Source organism: Ochlerotatus camptorhynchus, unplaced genomic scaffold, assembly GCF_037179485.1.
Source record: "Ochlerotatus camptorhynchus isolate MF236.1 unplaced genomic scaffold, CSIRO-AGI_Acam_v1.1 ptg000213l, whole genome shotgun sequence".
In the NCBI taxonomy this organism is placed as follows: domain Eukaryota; kingdom Metazoa; phylum Arthropoda; class Insecta; order Diptera; family Culicidae; genus Ochlerotatus; species Ochlerotatus camptorhynchus.
The window spans coordinates 2,357,659-2,371,860 of record NW_027040703.1 but is presented as its reverse complement, the minus strand read 5'-3'; the positions used below and the strand labels follow the sequence as shown (position 1 = coordinate 2,371,860).

At 44.4% G+C, this 14,202-nt stretch overlaps 1 protein-coding gene across 4 annotated transcripts; it reads left to right on the top strand.

Moving 5' to 3' along the window:
* Window positions 1-3,977: 3,977 nt before the first annotated feature.
* Window positions 3,978-13,898, top strand: alpha-Spec (alpha spectrin). 4 transcript variants are annotated; one of them, XM_065224606.1, is made up of 8 exons: window positions 3,978-4,055; window positions 4,163-8,193; window positions 8,539-8,580; window positions 9,404-11,327; window positions 11,391-11,994; window positions 12,116-12,145; window positions 12,461-13,061; window positions 13,124-13,898. In XM_065224606.1, exons 2-8 carry the CDS (start codon window positions 4,207-4,209, stop codon window positions 13,250-13,252), a joined length of 7,317 nt encoding a protein of 2,438 aa, XP_065080678.1. In that variant the 5' UTR covers window positions 3,978-4,055; window positions 4,163-4,206; the 3' UTR covers window positions 13,253-13,898. The 4 variants fall into 4 exon arrangements, with proteins under 4 accessions (XP_065080678.1, XP_065080680.1, XP_065080679.1 ...); XM_065224608.1 differs by lacking the exon at window positions 8,539-8,580; XM_065224607.1 differs by lacking the exon at window positions 12,116-12,145.
* The last annotated feature ends 304 nt before the right edge of the window (window positions 13,899-14,202 follow it).

Sequence of the window (14,202 nt, the reverse complement as noted above, 5' to 3'; positions counted from 1 at the left end):
ACCAAGGCGGAACAACAAACAAAAAATCCCGAGAGTGGGTGTATAGGTTCAAAGGATGGAAGATCCGGCGGGTAACAACATGTAAGAAATTATCAGGGCGTATGATGTTTTATTCTCAATTTCACGACAAAGAAAACATCCATGAGCATGATGATAGATTACACTTTTAACTATATCTATACAGAGCTGGAAAAAGGGTCTATTTGCTTTGATCGATTCTCTTCATCGACTTTCTCTTCCGTTAATAACTCAGCTGCAAACACATTCCCTGTTGTATTTGACGATTTGGACGATAGATAAAAACCTCATGCCTCATGCTATGTGGCAAAAATAGCACGAAACCTGTTTGCATAGCCGTATTTATCAAAAGAGAAAATCGATGAAGAGAATCGATCAAAGCAGATAGGCCCTTTTTCCAGCTCTGTATAGATATGTCAAGCTTATAAAATCATCCAGAAAATGGAAAGTCGTGAAATAGGATTAATTGTTAAGGTCATCACAATTCAGAAGCGATTTTCTCGATATGGTCATTTTGGAGTTAGGCCCTTTTCAAATGTTAGTCTAGAACAGATTATTGTCAGAGGAACACGCTCTAAAAAACTAAAACTGCTAAAAATATTCCATCCGATTCTGCCACTGAGCTAAAAACTAAAGAGCCTGAATTTATAAAGAGACGACATGTCAAAATTGGAACAATCGATTGTCTGTCAAAGTCATAGGAAAAGTCATTCCAATCGAGCAGAAGACCTGTCAAATGAATATGATGTCTCCTCTTTATAAATTCAGGCTCTTTACTAAAAACGACTCACTAGCTGATTCTAAACCTTTGCCGTTCGCATTCAACCTATAGTCGCTATATTCATAGTCTGGCGGATAGAATCTCGGGAACCAATTGAGCTGTCAAATAGCGGAATCAATCGAGCAAATCACGACCAACAACAGAAAAGAGCTATTGCGAACAAAATTTCGGAAATCGTTTTCTCGTGACTAAAGGCTCACCTACACAAACTAACGCCATCTTTAGGTTGTGGAAAATTTTCCCTATCCGATGATGCTGGTAATTTAGCTTCGATTTTAGAGGAAAGAATAATCAACGTTTTGTTTATAAAAGCAGGGTGTCCATCCAACCGGGAAAAAACCGGAGATTTGGAGCAGCCGGGAAAAACCGGGAAAACCCAAATCGCACCGGGAAAGATCATATAAGTATTAAGTTTGGTTTTATCATAGTCTTGTAGGCCATAATTTGATCTTGAAGAATCATTCAAACTTGGAATCAATCAAAAAAATTAAAGTATCAAAAATCTCAAAAATTACAAAAACTCTATTCTTTTCTTTCACTCGCAATCTGTTCGCGCACGGAGCAAACGGTGATTTTGCCGTTGTTACTACTACCATAGCTTACAGAGTTATTTTTTAGAATTTCTGGTGGTGTCATTTGAAGAAAAATGTTTAAAGTCTTTTGTTGCAATTTTCCGAGTGAAGAAGTTCTAGTATAAAGCCTGAGCGAGACATATTTTGTTACGAAGCTACTTGAATATAAGAAGCAGATTCATGCCAATAAATTAATGTCCGATCTCAAACTTCTTACATGCTCCATCATGCTTGGCATGCAAATGTTTGACACCGGACACAATCAACGAACTAAGATGATTCGTCCAGAGATAAATTAGAAATAATTTCTGCTCTTTGTGCTATCCAGATTAGTTAGGACATCGTAGAAAACCTCGGTTAGTCTGTAAAACATAAAGATCTGATTCCATATCTCTCACGCCAAAGACAAAGTACTTAATTATCTTAGAGATAATTCATCCAGCTCAAACATTTCTTGGGGAAATCATCATTGTCATGAGTTCAAATTTAAGTCGCAAATGTTCTAAGATTTTTTTTTTTTTTTAATTCTTTATTAAATAGATTTTTAGCCTTAGGCTAGTTCATCTATAGAAATGTTCTAAGAGTGTTAAAGTGACTTTATTAAAAAAGAATAACGATCTGAACTCCAGGCATTTTGGAAAACCAAATAATCCAAATCAATGATATCATGGGGCTTCCTGATAATATTCCTGGTAAATTAAGCATTAAGTCGAATAATCGTATGCCCTGTTGAGTCTGCAGAACTTCAAGAACAGATATCCAGGATGATTTTGATAATCGAACAATATTATTTTTAAACATAATTGATAATTTTAAATTATGTTATGAACGGAGACTCAAAATGCTCAAAAGAGAAAATCGGACAAGATTTCGATTAACCTGTAAAATATCTTCAAGACAATAATGAAAATGAGAATGATAAATATGTTGGTAACACATCTTTGTATCCCACAAAATGTCGTTTGAGATCTAAACTCCAGGAAGTTTAAAAGAAAATAATACTACGTTTCTCCTGTTCATGTACCTTTAATACAGGATTTTTCCGACTTAACAAAACAACATTTAGGCTCATTTTTGCGAGACTCTTTGATTGTATACGAATTCATGATTCCATGAAATTTTGGAGATCTAGATCATCACGTATTGTAGAGCAATTCTGCTGGCAAAAATATATGATTATCTATAAACGGTTAATTTTGAACGTCTTTTTTGTATAAAGCAGAGGTGATTGGGATTGGTTGGGATTTTTTTTTAAATAACCGGGAAAAAGAAAAAAAAAAAACGGGATTTGAATGGACACCCTGTAAAAGTTTATAGTACCTTTTCAATTGTTGGCCAAAAATATATTGAAATGGTTCTGCTTTTTGATAGATCGAAATTCTATCCGCCAGACTATGAATACAGCGACTATAATTCTACCTGGTTTTGCACTCGACAGAGAACATTTTTCACATTATTTCAGTTTCTCTCCTATTGCTGTCAGTTCTGAGTGCCTCACTTCAACAATCTTTAAGAACTCTGACGGTGGCTATTTTGTTTTTGAAGTTCTCGTTAAAGTTAATTTAAAACAGTCTCCAGACCATTTTGCACAGGTTATGAATTTTGCGAATCTGTAGGGTAAGGTGGGGCAAAATGGGTCAGCCTAGCTACTTTATTAATTTGTTTGTTTGTCTAAATTAAGAGGTTTAATGCAACCCCAATGATGGTTTGCTTTTTGAAACCAGCATTGGGGCTACGTTGAGCCTGTCGATATTGACAATCGAAATAAAGAGTAAATCAAGTGACCCATCTTGCCCCACCTTATTCTACATTGAGTACCGCTTGCAGCCCGGGACCCACAATTTCCAACCAAGAATGTTCCTAAACTCTCACTGAACAGGCAAGTTGAATTAGCGAAGCTAAGAGCAGCTTGGAAGAACCCTATATCGTAACATTTTAAGCTGTAATTCAATCTGACTTCTACGTAATGTATGTCGTCTTTATTATCCAAAATAGATAAAAACAAAGTGAGACTCGGTAGTTGTGAAAGGAATCTCGTACGCGTTTAGAGTATTGTGTAAGCTTTAGCGAACAGAGAGAAAGGAAACCTTAGACGATAAAATTAAATCGGAAGATACTGAAATAAGTAAGTTATATTTATTTATGTAGAAAGAGTCGTAGACAGTCGAAAGCTGATACCTGCAAACAAGTGCAGACGGTAAGAAAAGTGAAACTAGATGTTGAATCCTAATAGAGTTGTAACAGACCGATAAAAAATGCAAAAGAAGACTATTTTTTAGGAAAACTGACAAGAGTTGATGAGAATTAATTTATTGAACGATATATACCGTATTTGTCAATAAAGTTTGAAATAGATTTAATACTTTCCCTGTACTTACTACGCTCCGAAACTGCAAAGCAAAATGAAATGGATGCCTCTCTGCGATATTATCGATTTTTCGCCATGTCTCAAGGAGGGTGTGACTTTTCTCGAGTTAGGTAACAGTGCATGGCAGTGGTATTACAGCAAAAATGCAAACCAGCACCCGTATGCGGTTGACGTAGTGTTTGTGTACCTACTTTATCTACCATGTGATTTTCTTACGTTTGACTGCGTTTTATTCCAGGAAGCATACAAACGCGCACGGAAAGTGGACGAGGCAACTCGCTGATAATTCAACACATTTAAACGAAAATAAAAAGAGGTGAGTTTGCTGATAACCGCCACCGTCCATCGAGGTGCTAATATTCGGGCGGTGAAGTCATCATTTTGTAGAATTCTTGCTCACAACTGCCATCCTCATCATTTCAGGCTAACTGTTAGAGCAAACGCAAGTCGACTGTCGAAAACAAATCATGGAGCAATTTACCCCCAAGGAGGTAAAAATCCTCGAGAGTGCCGAGGACATCCAGGAGCGCCGTGAGCAGGTGCTCAACCGGTACAATGAGTTCAAGGTGGAAACGCGCCACAAGCGCGAGAAGCTGGAGGACTCCCGTCGCTTCCAGTACTTCAAGCGCGATTCGGACGAGCTGGAGAGCTGGATCCACGAGAAGCTGCAGGCCGCCTCGGAGGAGAGCTATCGCGATCCGACCAATCTGCAGGCCAAAATCCAGAAACATCAGGCTTTCGAGGCTGAAGTTTCGGCCCACAGCAATGCCATCGTGGTGCTGGACAACACCGGTCAGGAGATGATCAACCAGCAGCACTTTGCATCCGACACCATTCAGCGTCGGTTGGATGAACTGCACCGTCTGTGGGAGCTGTTGCTGTCCCGTCTGGCCGAGAAGGGAATGAAGCTGCAGCAGGCTTTGGTGTTGGTGCAATTCTTGCGCCACTGTGAGGAGGTCATGTTCTGGATCAAGGACAAGGAAGCCTTCGTAACGGCCGACGAGTTCGGCCAGGATCTGGAGCATGTCGAAGTGCTGCAGCGTAAGTTTGACGAGTTCCAGAAGGATATGGCTTCGCAGGAATATCGTGTCACCGAAGTCAACGAGCTGGCTGATAAGCTGCTCTCCAATGGACATCCGGAACGGGACACAATCACCCGTAGGAAGGAAGAACTGAACGAAGCATGGCAGCGCCTGAAGCAGTTGGCTATTTTGCGCCAGGAGAAACTCTTCGGTGCTCACGAAATCCAACGCTTCAACCGCGATGCTGATGAAACTGTTGCTTGGATTGCCGAGAAGGATGTTGTTCTGTCCTCGGATGATTACGGACGTGATTTGGCCAGCGTTCAGGCACTGCAACGCAAGCACGAAGGCGTCGAACGTGACCTGGCTGCCTTGGAAGACAAGGTGGCTACGCTGGGAGCCGAGGCTGGTCGTTTGTGCAGCATCCATGCGGATCATAGCGATCAGATCCGTGAGAAACAAGCGGAAATCGCTGCCTACTGGCAATCGCTGACTGCCAAGGCTAAGGAACGCAAGCAGAAGCTGGATGAATCTTACTTCTTGCATCGCTTCCTTGCTGACTTCCGTGATTTGGTGTCGTGGATCAACGGCATGAAGGCCATCATCTCGGCCGATGAGCTGGCCAAGGACGTCGCCGGAGCTGAAGCTCTGCTCGAGCGTCATCAGGAACATAAGGGAGAGATTGATGCTCGTGGTGATAGCTTCAAGGTAACCACCGAGGCCGGACGCTTGCTGTTGGAACGCGAACACTACGCCGCAGCGGAAGTGCAGGAAAAGCTGGCCGCTTTGGAGAGTGACAAGAGCTCTCTGCTTGCTCTTTGGGAAGATCGTCGTATTCTGTACGAGCAGTGCATGGATCTGCAGTTGTTCTATCGCGACACCGAGCAGGCCGATACCTGGATGGCCAAGCAGGAGGCTTTCCTGGCCAACGAAGATCTGGGAGACTCTTTGGACTCGGTTGAAGCTCTGATCAAGAAGCACGAAGACTTCGAAAAGAGTCTGGCTGCTCAGGAGGAGAAAATCAAGGCCTTGGATGTCTTCGCTACTAAGCTGATCGATGGCCAGCATTACGCAGCTGATGACGTCGCTCAACGTCGCTCGATGTTATTGGCACGCCGTTCGGCTCTGCTGGAGAAGTCGTCCGTTCGCCGTCAATTGCTGGAGGATTCTAGCGCCCTGCAGCAGTTTGAACGTGACTGCGATGAAACCAAGGGATGGATCAGTGAAAAACTCAAGTTTGCCACCGACGATAGCTACCTGGATCCAACCAATCTGAACGGCAAAGTTCAGAAGCATACCAACTTTGAGCATGAACTGACCGCTAACAAGAGTCGCATCGAAGACATTACCACCAATGGGCAGAACCTGATCGAAAAGGGCCACTACGCTGCTGATCAGATTAACTCCCGCATGCAGGAGATTGTCACTCTGTGGGAATCGCTGGTTCAAGCATCAGACAAGAAGGGCTGCAAGCTGCAGGAAGCATCCCAGCAACAGCAGTTCAATCGTACCGTTGAAGATATCGAGCTGTGGCTAAGCGAAGTCGAAGGCCAACTGATGTCCGAGGATTACGGCAAGGATCTGACTAGCGTACAGAATCTGCAAAAGAAGCACGCCCTGCTGGAAGCTGACGTTATGGCCCATCAGGATCGTATCGAAGGCATCAAGGTCGCGGCGAACAAGTTCGTCGAGGGTGGTCATTTCGATGCGGATAACATCCGGAACAAGGAATCTTGCCTGTCCAAGCGATATGGAGCCTTGGCTAGTCCAATGACCGATCGTAAGCAGCGTTTGTTGGACTCGCTACAGGTGCAGCAGTTGTTCCGTGATCTGGAAGATGAAGCTGCCTGGATCCGCGAAAAGGAACCGGTCGCCGCCTCCACCAATCGTGGCCGTGATCTGATCGGTGTCCAGAATTTGATCAAAAAGCACCAAGCTGTGCTGGCTGAGATTAACAACCATGAGAATCGCGTCGCTGGTGTCATTGCCAATGGTGAACAGATGTTGACCGAACAGTCATTCGCTACCGAGGATATCAAGTTGCGCTTGGATGCCGTGAAGGACCAGTGGAACTCGCTGAAGGAAAAGGCCAACCAGCGAAAGCAGGATTTGGAGGATTCGTTGCAGGCTCATCAATATTTTGCCGATGCGAACGAAGCTGAGTCGTGGATGCGCGAGAAGGAACCGATCGTGTCGAACCCGGACTACGGAAAGGACGAGGATTCGTCCGAAGCTTTGTTGAAGAAGCATGAGGCGTTGGTTTCCGATTTGGAAGCCTTCGGAAACACTATTCAAGCTTTGCAAGAACAGGCCAAAAACTGCCGCCAGCAGGAGACTCCTGTGGTTGACATCACTGGCAAGGAATGTGTCATGGCGTTGTATGACTACACCGAGAAATCTCCTCGCGAGGTTTCTATGAAGAAAGGGGACGTTCTGACTCTGTTGAACTCCAACAACAAGGACTGGTGGAAGGTTGAGGTCAACGATCGTCAGGGATTCGTGCCAGCTGCATACATCAAGAAGATTGATCCTGGTCTAAGCGCCAGTCAGCAGAATCTGGTCGATGGCCATTCGATTGGTAAGCGCCAGTCTCAAATCAACAGCCAATACGATAACCTATTGGCTATGGCCCATGAGCGTCAGAATAAGTTGAACGAAACCGTTAAGGCATACGTGTTAGTGCGTGAAGCTGCTGATTTGTCCGCTTGGATCAGGGACAAGGAAAGCCATGCTCAGGTTAAGGATGTTGGTGAAGATCTGGAAGAAGTTGAAGTTATGCAGAAGAAGTTTGATGACTTCAATGATGATCTAAAGGCTAACGAGGTCCGTCTGGCCAAGTTGAATGAGATTGCCGTTCAGCTGACTTCGCTCGGACAAACCGAGGCTGCTCTGAAGATCAAGACCCAAATCCAGACCTTGAACGAAGAATGGGCAACGCTGCAGACTATCACTCAGGAGCGTGCCAGCCAGCTCGGATCGGCTCATGAAGTTCAGCGTTTCCATCGCGACGTCGATGAAACCAAGGACTGGATCGGTGAGAAGGATACTGCGTTGACCAACGACGATTTTGGCAAGGATCTGCGTGGTGTTCAGACGCTGCAACGCAAGCATGAAGGTTTGGAGCGTGATCTGGCAGCTCTGCGCGATAAGATTCGTCAGCTGGATGAAACTGCAAACCGGTTAATGCAATCGCATCCGGATACGGCCGAACAGACCTACGCCAAGCAGAAGGAGATCAACGAAGAGTGGCAACAGGTCGTCGCCAAGACTCAGCAACGCAAGGAGAAACTGCTAGATTCGTACGATCTGCAACGTTTCTTGAGCGACTACCGCGATTTGATGGCTTGGATCAGCTCGATGATGGGTTTGGTCTCCTCGGAGGAGTTGGCTAATGATGTCACCGGAGCGGAGGCGTTGATCGAGAGACATCAGGTGAGTCTACATGTTGGGTCATTGTTTTTTTTTCAAGTCCAAACGTGAGTTTCAATTCTATAGAAGACTTTTTTCAATTTTGATAAATGTTCCATTTGTGATGTCTTTAGACAACTTTCTTTGTCAGTGTTCCCATTCGGGTGTGTGTGTTCTACAAAGTTTACGTTCGTTCAAGATTCACACACACACATTTACAACCGTTTTTATTGTTTCTAGCAAAAGTTCCATCCAGTAGATAATTTTTGTTTCCCCGTTACATTGTTTGATTTCTAACGATAAGCATTGTTTTCGAATCCGATACAGCAAATCACATCATTCTAAATTCTAAATTTCAATTTTCCGTAGAACCATCGTGCTGAAATTGATTTTCGTTACGGTATCCCGCAGGTATACGTTCGAGTAAAGATTAAGCTCAAAATTTTCCTAATACCCACCTTTAGTACTTAGTTGTTTATTAACCCAAGACGAACAGAGCGAATGCTTGTGTTTCGATCCGTTGTTTTCTAATCCCTCGTTTGACTGTTGTCATTGTTTCTAATTGGCCGCCAAAAATTGCAGTTTTTCTAAGTTGCAAAATTAGTTCCTATATATGATTCGATTTTTTTTTCCGTTAGAACAATAATTGGCTAGATCAAATTTTCTTTAACTTCTTGTTACATGTCGAACATTTGTATATTTAACAACCGAAAGCAAAACCTTTACTCGTTCACTTACAGAAAGCTTTTACCCACATTTGGTATTTACACACTTACACAACCATTACATCTTTGTGCGTTTTATGTTTTCAATAACTCATCGTGCAATAGCATTCAATATAGGATTAAATGGGGCAGTGTTATAACAAATGTAACAGATTCAGTTCGCACCCATTGCGCGGAGGATTGCGCTCCTTCAGCATCGATCCTCAGCTAATCGTTTAATCGCTTCTCTCTAATATATCATTTCGGTTTGTCGCTTACACGCTTCGTTATTTTCTTCTTATCGTGTGGTTTTTGTCCCATTTGAAGCATAAAAACAAACACATTTACTACCTAGCTTCTCACAAACATCCGGTATGTGTTCCGTTTTCATCCCACATGCAAGTCGTGTCCAACCCGTAGTAAGTCAGTTTCGCAACTGTTTCACTAATATATTGCTTTTTTTGTGTGACGTACCGTCTCTTCTCCCTTGTCCAACATTTGTAAACAATCCGAACGAAACGAAAATCTAGGAACACCGTACCGAAGTGGATGCCCGTGCCGGAACGTTCGCTGCGTTCGGTCAGTTTGGAGAAGAACTGCTGCAGGCTAATCATTATGCCTCACCGGAAATTCAGGAAAAGATCGAAAACTTGGGCAACGCGCGCGAGGAGCTGGAACGTGCCTGGACTGCTCGCCGGCTGCAGCTGGACCAGAATCTTGACTTACAGCTGTACCTGCGTGATTGTGAGCAGGCTGAGAATTGGATGAGCGCTCGGGAAGCGTTCCTGAATGCCGAAGAGGTCGACTCCAAGGGTGACAATGTGGAGGCCTTGATCAAGAAACACGAGGACTTTGATAAGGCCATCAATGGCCACGAGGAGAAGATTGCTGCTCTGCAAGTGTTGGCTGACCAGTTGATTGCTCAGGAGCACTATGCTGGAAGGTTGATCGATGACAAGCGATCGGAAGTGTTGGACCGCTGGCGTCACCTGAAGGATCATTTGATCGAGAAGCGCTCTCGTTTGGGTGATGAGCAGACGCTGCAGCAGTTCTCGCGTGATGCCGATGAAATTGAGAACTGGATTGCCGAAAAACTGCAACTTGCCACTGAGGAAAGCTACAAGGATCCGGCCAACATCCAATCTAAGCACCAGAAACATCAAGCCTTCGAAGCTGAGCTGGCAGCCAATGCCGATCGTATCCAGAGTGTGTTGGCAATGGGAAGCAATTTGATCGATAAGAATCAGTGCAGCGGATCGGAGGATGCCGTCCAGAAGCGCTTGACTCAGATCGCCGATCAATGGGAATACCTGACCCAGAAGACTACGGAGAAGTCTTTGAAGTTGAAGGAAGCCAATAAGCAGCGTACGTACATTGCTGCGGTGAAGGATTTGGACTTCTGGTTGGGTGAAGTGGAGAGTCTGTTGACATCGGAAGACGCAGGAAAGGATTTGGCCTCGGTGCAGAACTTGATGAAGAAGCACCAGCTTGTGGAAGCTGACATCCATGCCCACGAAGATCGTATCAGGGACATGAATGCTCAGGCCGATTCATTGGTTGAGAGCGGCCAGTTCGATAGCGCCGGAATTCAAGAAAAGCGCCAATCGATCAACGAGCGTTATGAACGTATCTGTAACTTGGCTGCCCATCGCCAGGCTCGCTTGAACGAAGCTAACACGTTGCATCAATTTTTCCGCGACATTGCCGATGAGGAATCCTGGATTAAGGAGAAAAAACTACTGGTCGGTTCCGATGACTATGGTCGCGATTTGACCGGAGTGCAGAACTTGAAGAAGAAGCACAAGCGTCTGGAAGCTGAGTTGGGTTCGCATGAGCCAGCAATCCAGGCCGTCCAAGAAGCTGGCGAGAAGCTGATGGATGTTTCGAATCTGGGTGTACCGGAGATTGAGCAACGTCTGAAGGCGCTGAACCAGGCATGGTCTGAATTGAAGAGCTTGGCTGCTACCCGTGGTCAAAAGTTGGACGAATCGCTCATCTATCAACAATTCTTGGCAAAGGTTGAAGAAGAAGAAGCTTGGATCACCGAAAAGCAGCAGCTGCTGTCGGTTGAGGACTATGGAGATTCAATGGCCGCTGTTCAGGGTCTGTTGAAGAAGCACGATGCTTTCGAGACTGACTTTGCCGCACACCGTGATCGTTGCTCGGACATTCATGACAATGGTCAGACTTTGGTGACCAATAACAATCACCATGCCGAGAGTATTTCCCAGCGCTGCACTCAACTGGACAAGAAGTTGGAGAACTTGCAAGCGCTGGCCACCCGTCGCAAGAACGCCCTGTTGGACAACTTTGCCTATCTGCAGTTTATGTGGAAGGCCGATGTGGTTGAGAGCTGGATTGCCGATAAGGAGAATCACGTCAAGTCGGAGGAGTTTGGACGTGATTTATCCACTGTTCAGACACTGCTGACCAAGCAGGAGACATTCGATGCTGGTAAGTAATATTTGAACAAACTGTCAGTTAGAACCTTACGTTAATCATTTCTCCCGACCACAGGTCTCTCCGCATTCGAACAGGAAGGAATCCACAACATCACTGCCCTCAAGGATCAACTGATCAACGCAAACCACGCTCAATCGGCTGCCATTCTCAAGCGCCACGAGGATGTGTTGACCCGCTGGCAGAAGCTGCGTGCCGATTCGGAAGCTCGCAAGCAGCGCCTGCTGGAAATGCAGGAGCAATTCCGTCAGATCGAAGACCTCTATCTGACCTTTGCCAAGAAAGCTTCCGCTTTCAACTCGTGGTTCGAAAACGCCGAAGAGGATCTCACCGATCCGGTGCGGTGCAATTCGATCGAGGAAATTACGGCTCTACGAGCGGCCCATGCCCAGTTCCAGGCATCGCTGTCGTCGGCTCAGTATGACTTCCAAGCGTTGGCTGATTTGGATCGCAAGATCAAGAACTTCAATGTGGGTCCCAATCCGTACACGTGGTTCACGATGGAAGCGCTCGAGGACACCTGGCGCAATCTGCAGAAGATTATCGAAGAGCGTGACGCTGAGCTGGCCAAGGAAGTCCACCGCCAGGAAGAGAATGACAAGCTCCGTAAGGAGTTTGCCAAGCATGCCAATCTGTTCCACCAGTGGCTGACCGAGACCAGGTGAGTTTATGGACAATCTACTTGTTCTGAGAATTTGTGGAACATTTTTTGATCATATTTTTTTGTATTTGTTTTGTTTTTCGGTAACATGTTCTTTCATAAACAATTCACGGTGCAATAGATACAGCATTCTAGGCTGGGATAAGAATGGGTAACGTTGGGTTGTGATTTTGAATAATGAGGTGTTTGCTGCAGCCGTCTCTAACATAAGAAAGCTAAATGCGTTGCATATATCTTAAATTTAAAACTCGATGCATAACGGCTGCTTATTTGCGATATAACACTATTTCAAGCATGTCATCGTAATACTAGCTTTTCGGCAAATCTTATTTTTCTGGAAGGAAAAGTGGTATTTCGGTTACAATGCACTTACTGATTACTGGTCGCCCGCTAACTTCTATGCACCGTTTTGAATGTTCTGCATTGGTCCCGTACGATAGCTAAACAATCATCATCTCTTTTGTAGAACTTCCCTCATGGATGGTTCCGGCTCGTTGGAAGAGCAATTCGAAGCGCTCTGCCACAAGGCTAATGAAATTCGCGCTCGTCGTGGCGACCTGAAGAAGATTGAGGAGCTAGGAGCTACGCTGGAGGAACACCTCATCCTGGACAATCGTTACACGGAACATTCAACCGTAGGCCTCGCCCAGCAATGGGATCAGCTCGACCAGCTTGCCATGCGTATGCAGCACAATCTAAAGCAACAGATCCAAGCCCGCAATCAATCTGGAGTCTCGGAAGATTCACTCAAGGAATTCTCGATGATGTTCAAGCACTTCGACAAGGACAAGAGTGGAAAACTGAACCACCAAGAATTCAAGTCCTGCCTCCGCGCCCTGGGTTACGATCTACCGATGGTGGAAGAGGGACAACCCGACCCGGAGTTCGAGGAGATTGTGAACGTGGTCGATCCGAACCGCGATGGACACGTTTCCCTGCAGGAGTACATTGCCTTCATGATCTCCAAGGAAACGGAGAACGTCCAGAGCTACGAGGAGATCGAGAATGCCTTCCGCGCCATTACCGCCTCCGACCGTCCATACGTCACCAAGGATGAACTCTACTCAGTAAGTTCTAGCGATCCATCACAAGGAATCTCCATACTAAGACAAAATTTCCCCATCCACAGAACCTCACCAAGGACATGGCGGACTACTGCGTCCAGAGGATGAAACCGTTCAACGACACGAAGACGGGCCACCCCATCACCGGCGCCCTGGACTATGTGGAATTTACGCGAACTTTGTTCCAGAACTAATCCTATTTCTAACGAAAACATATTAACTTTTCAGCTAATAAAGAAAGTATGTTCGTATTCGTATTAAGCGCAAAAGAAAACAAATCCAGTTGGCTTATTCTATTGATTTTATTTTATCCTACGAATCACTGCGGTTTAGAAAATAAACTATTTATGAGAGCACGTTTTCACATACCTCCGCTAATCAATTTATAAATGCTTTTGATGTTGAAAAAAAAAATACAATGAACGTTAAATTTCTAGTTGATAAGAAGCACAAACGTTTAAGGATATAAATTTCTTCCGCTTTGCGATCCGGGATAATGTTCTGATCAATTTCTAAATCGAAGGAAATTGGCTTTGAATATCGACATTTGATGAAGGAAAGAAATCTGCAATGAGAACGATCGACATAAAAATATCGAACCAGTTAGAAGCGACCATGATATTTAGAGAAAAAAAAACAATGTTATAATCACTACACATAGTTTGAATGTCACAGAACAGAAAAAGCATTTAGATTGATGGGCAACATTTTAGATGTGGCTATCCATATGGCGGCTTACTTGTTTCAGAAAACAACAAATATTTATGAACTATAATAATATATAATATGAATTTCCTTCTATTTATTCGGAAATAAAAATATACATTTGCATGAATCGAATTATTTCTTTTTACTGTTGGAAACTAGTGACAGTGAGTCACCTCACTATCTTTTTTATATAAGGCCCCCTTGCCTATTAGGTATTGCTTGGGCCGTGACCATTATTTACAATTAGATCCCTTCCCGCTTTTATTTTTCAAATAAAACGTATTATCCCTTATTTGATAAGTTGCATTATTTTCATCTAAACGATCTGTTTGCTGACCAGCCTTCTGGGTGCACTGATCAGCACGATTTTTCTTTTTTTCGTTCTCCTTGTGCTTCGACAGCCGACGTTCGTTGGTATTTCCAATGAAAACCTTTG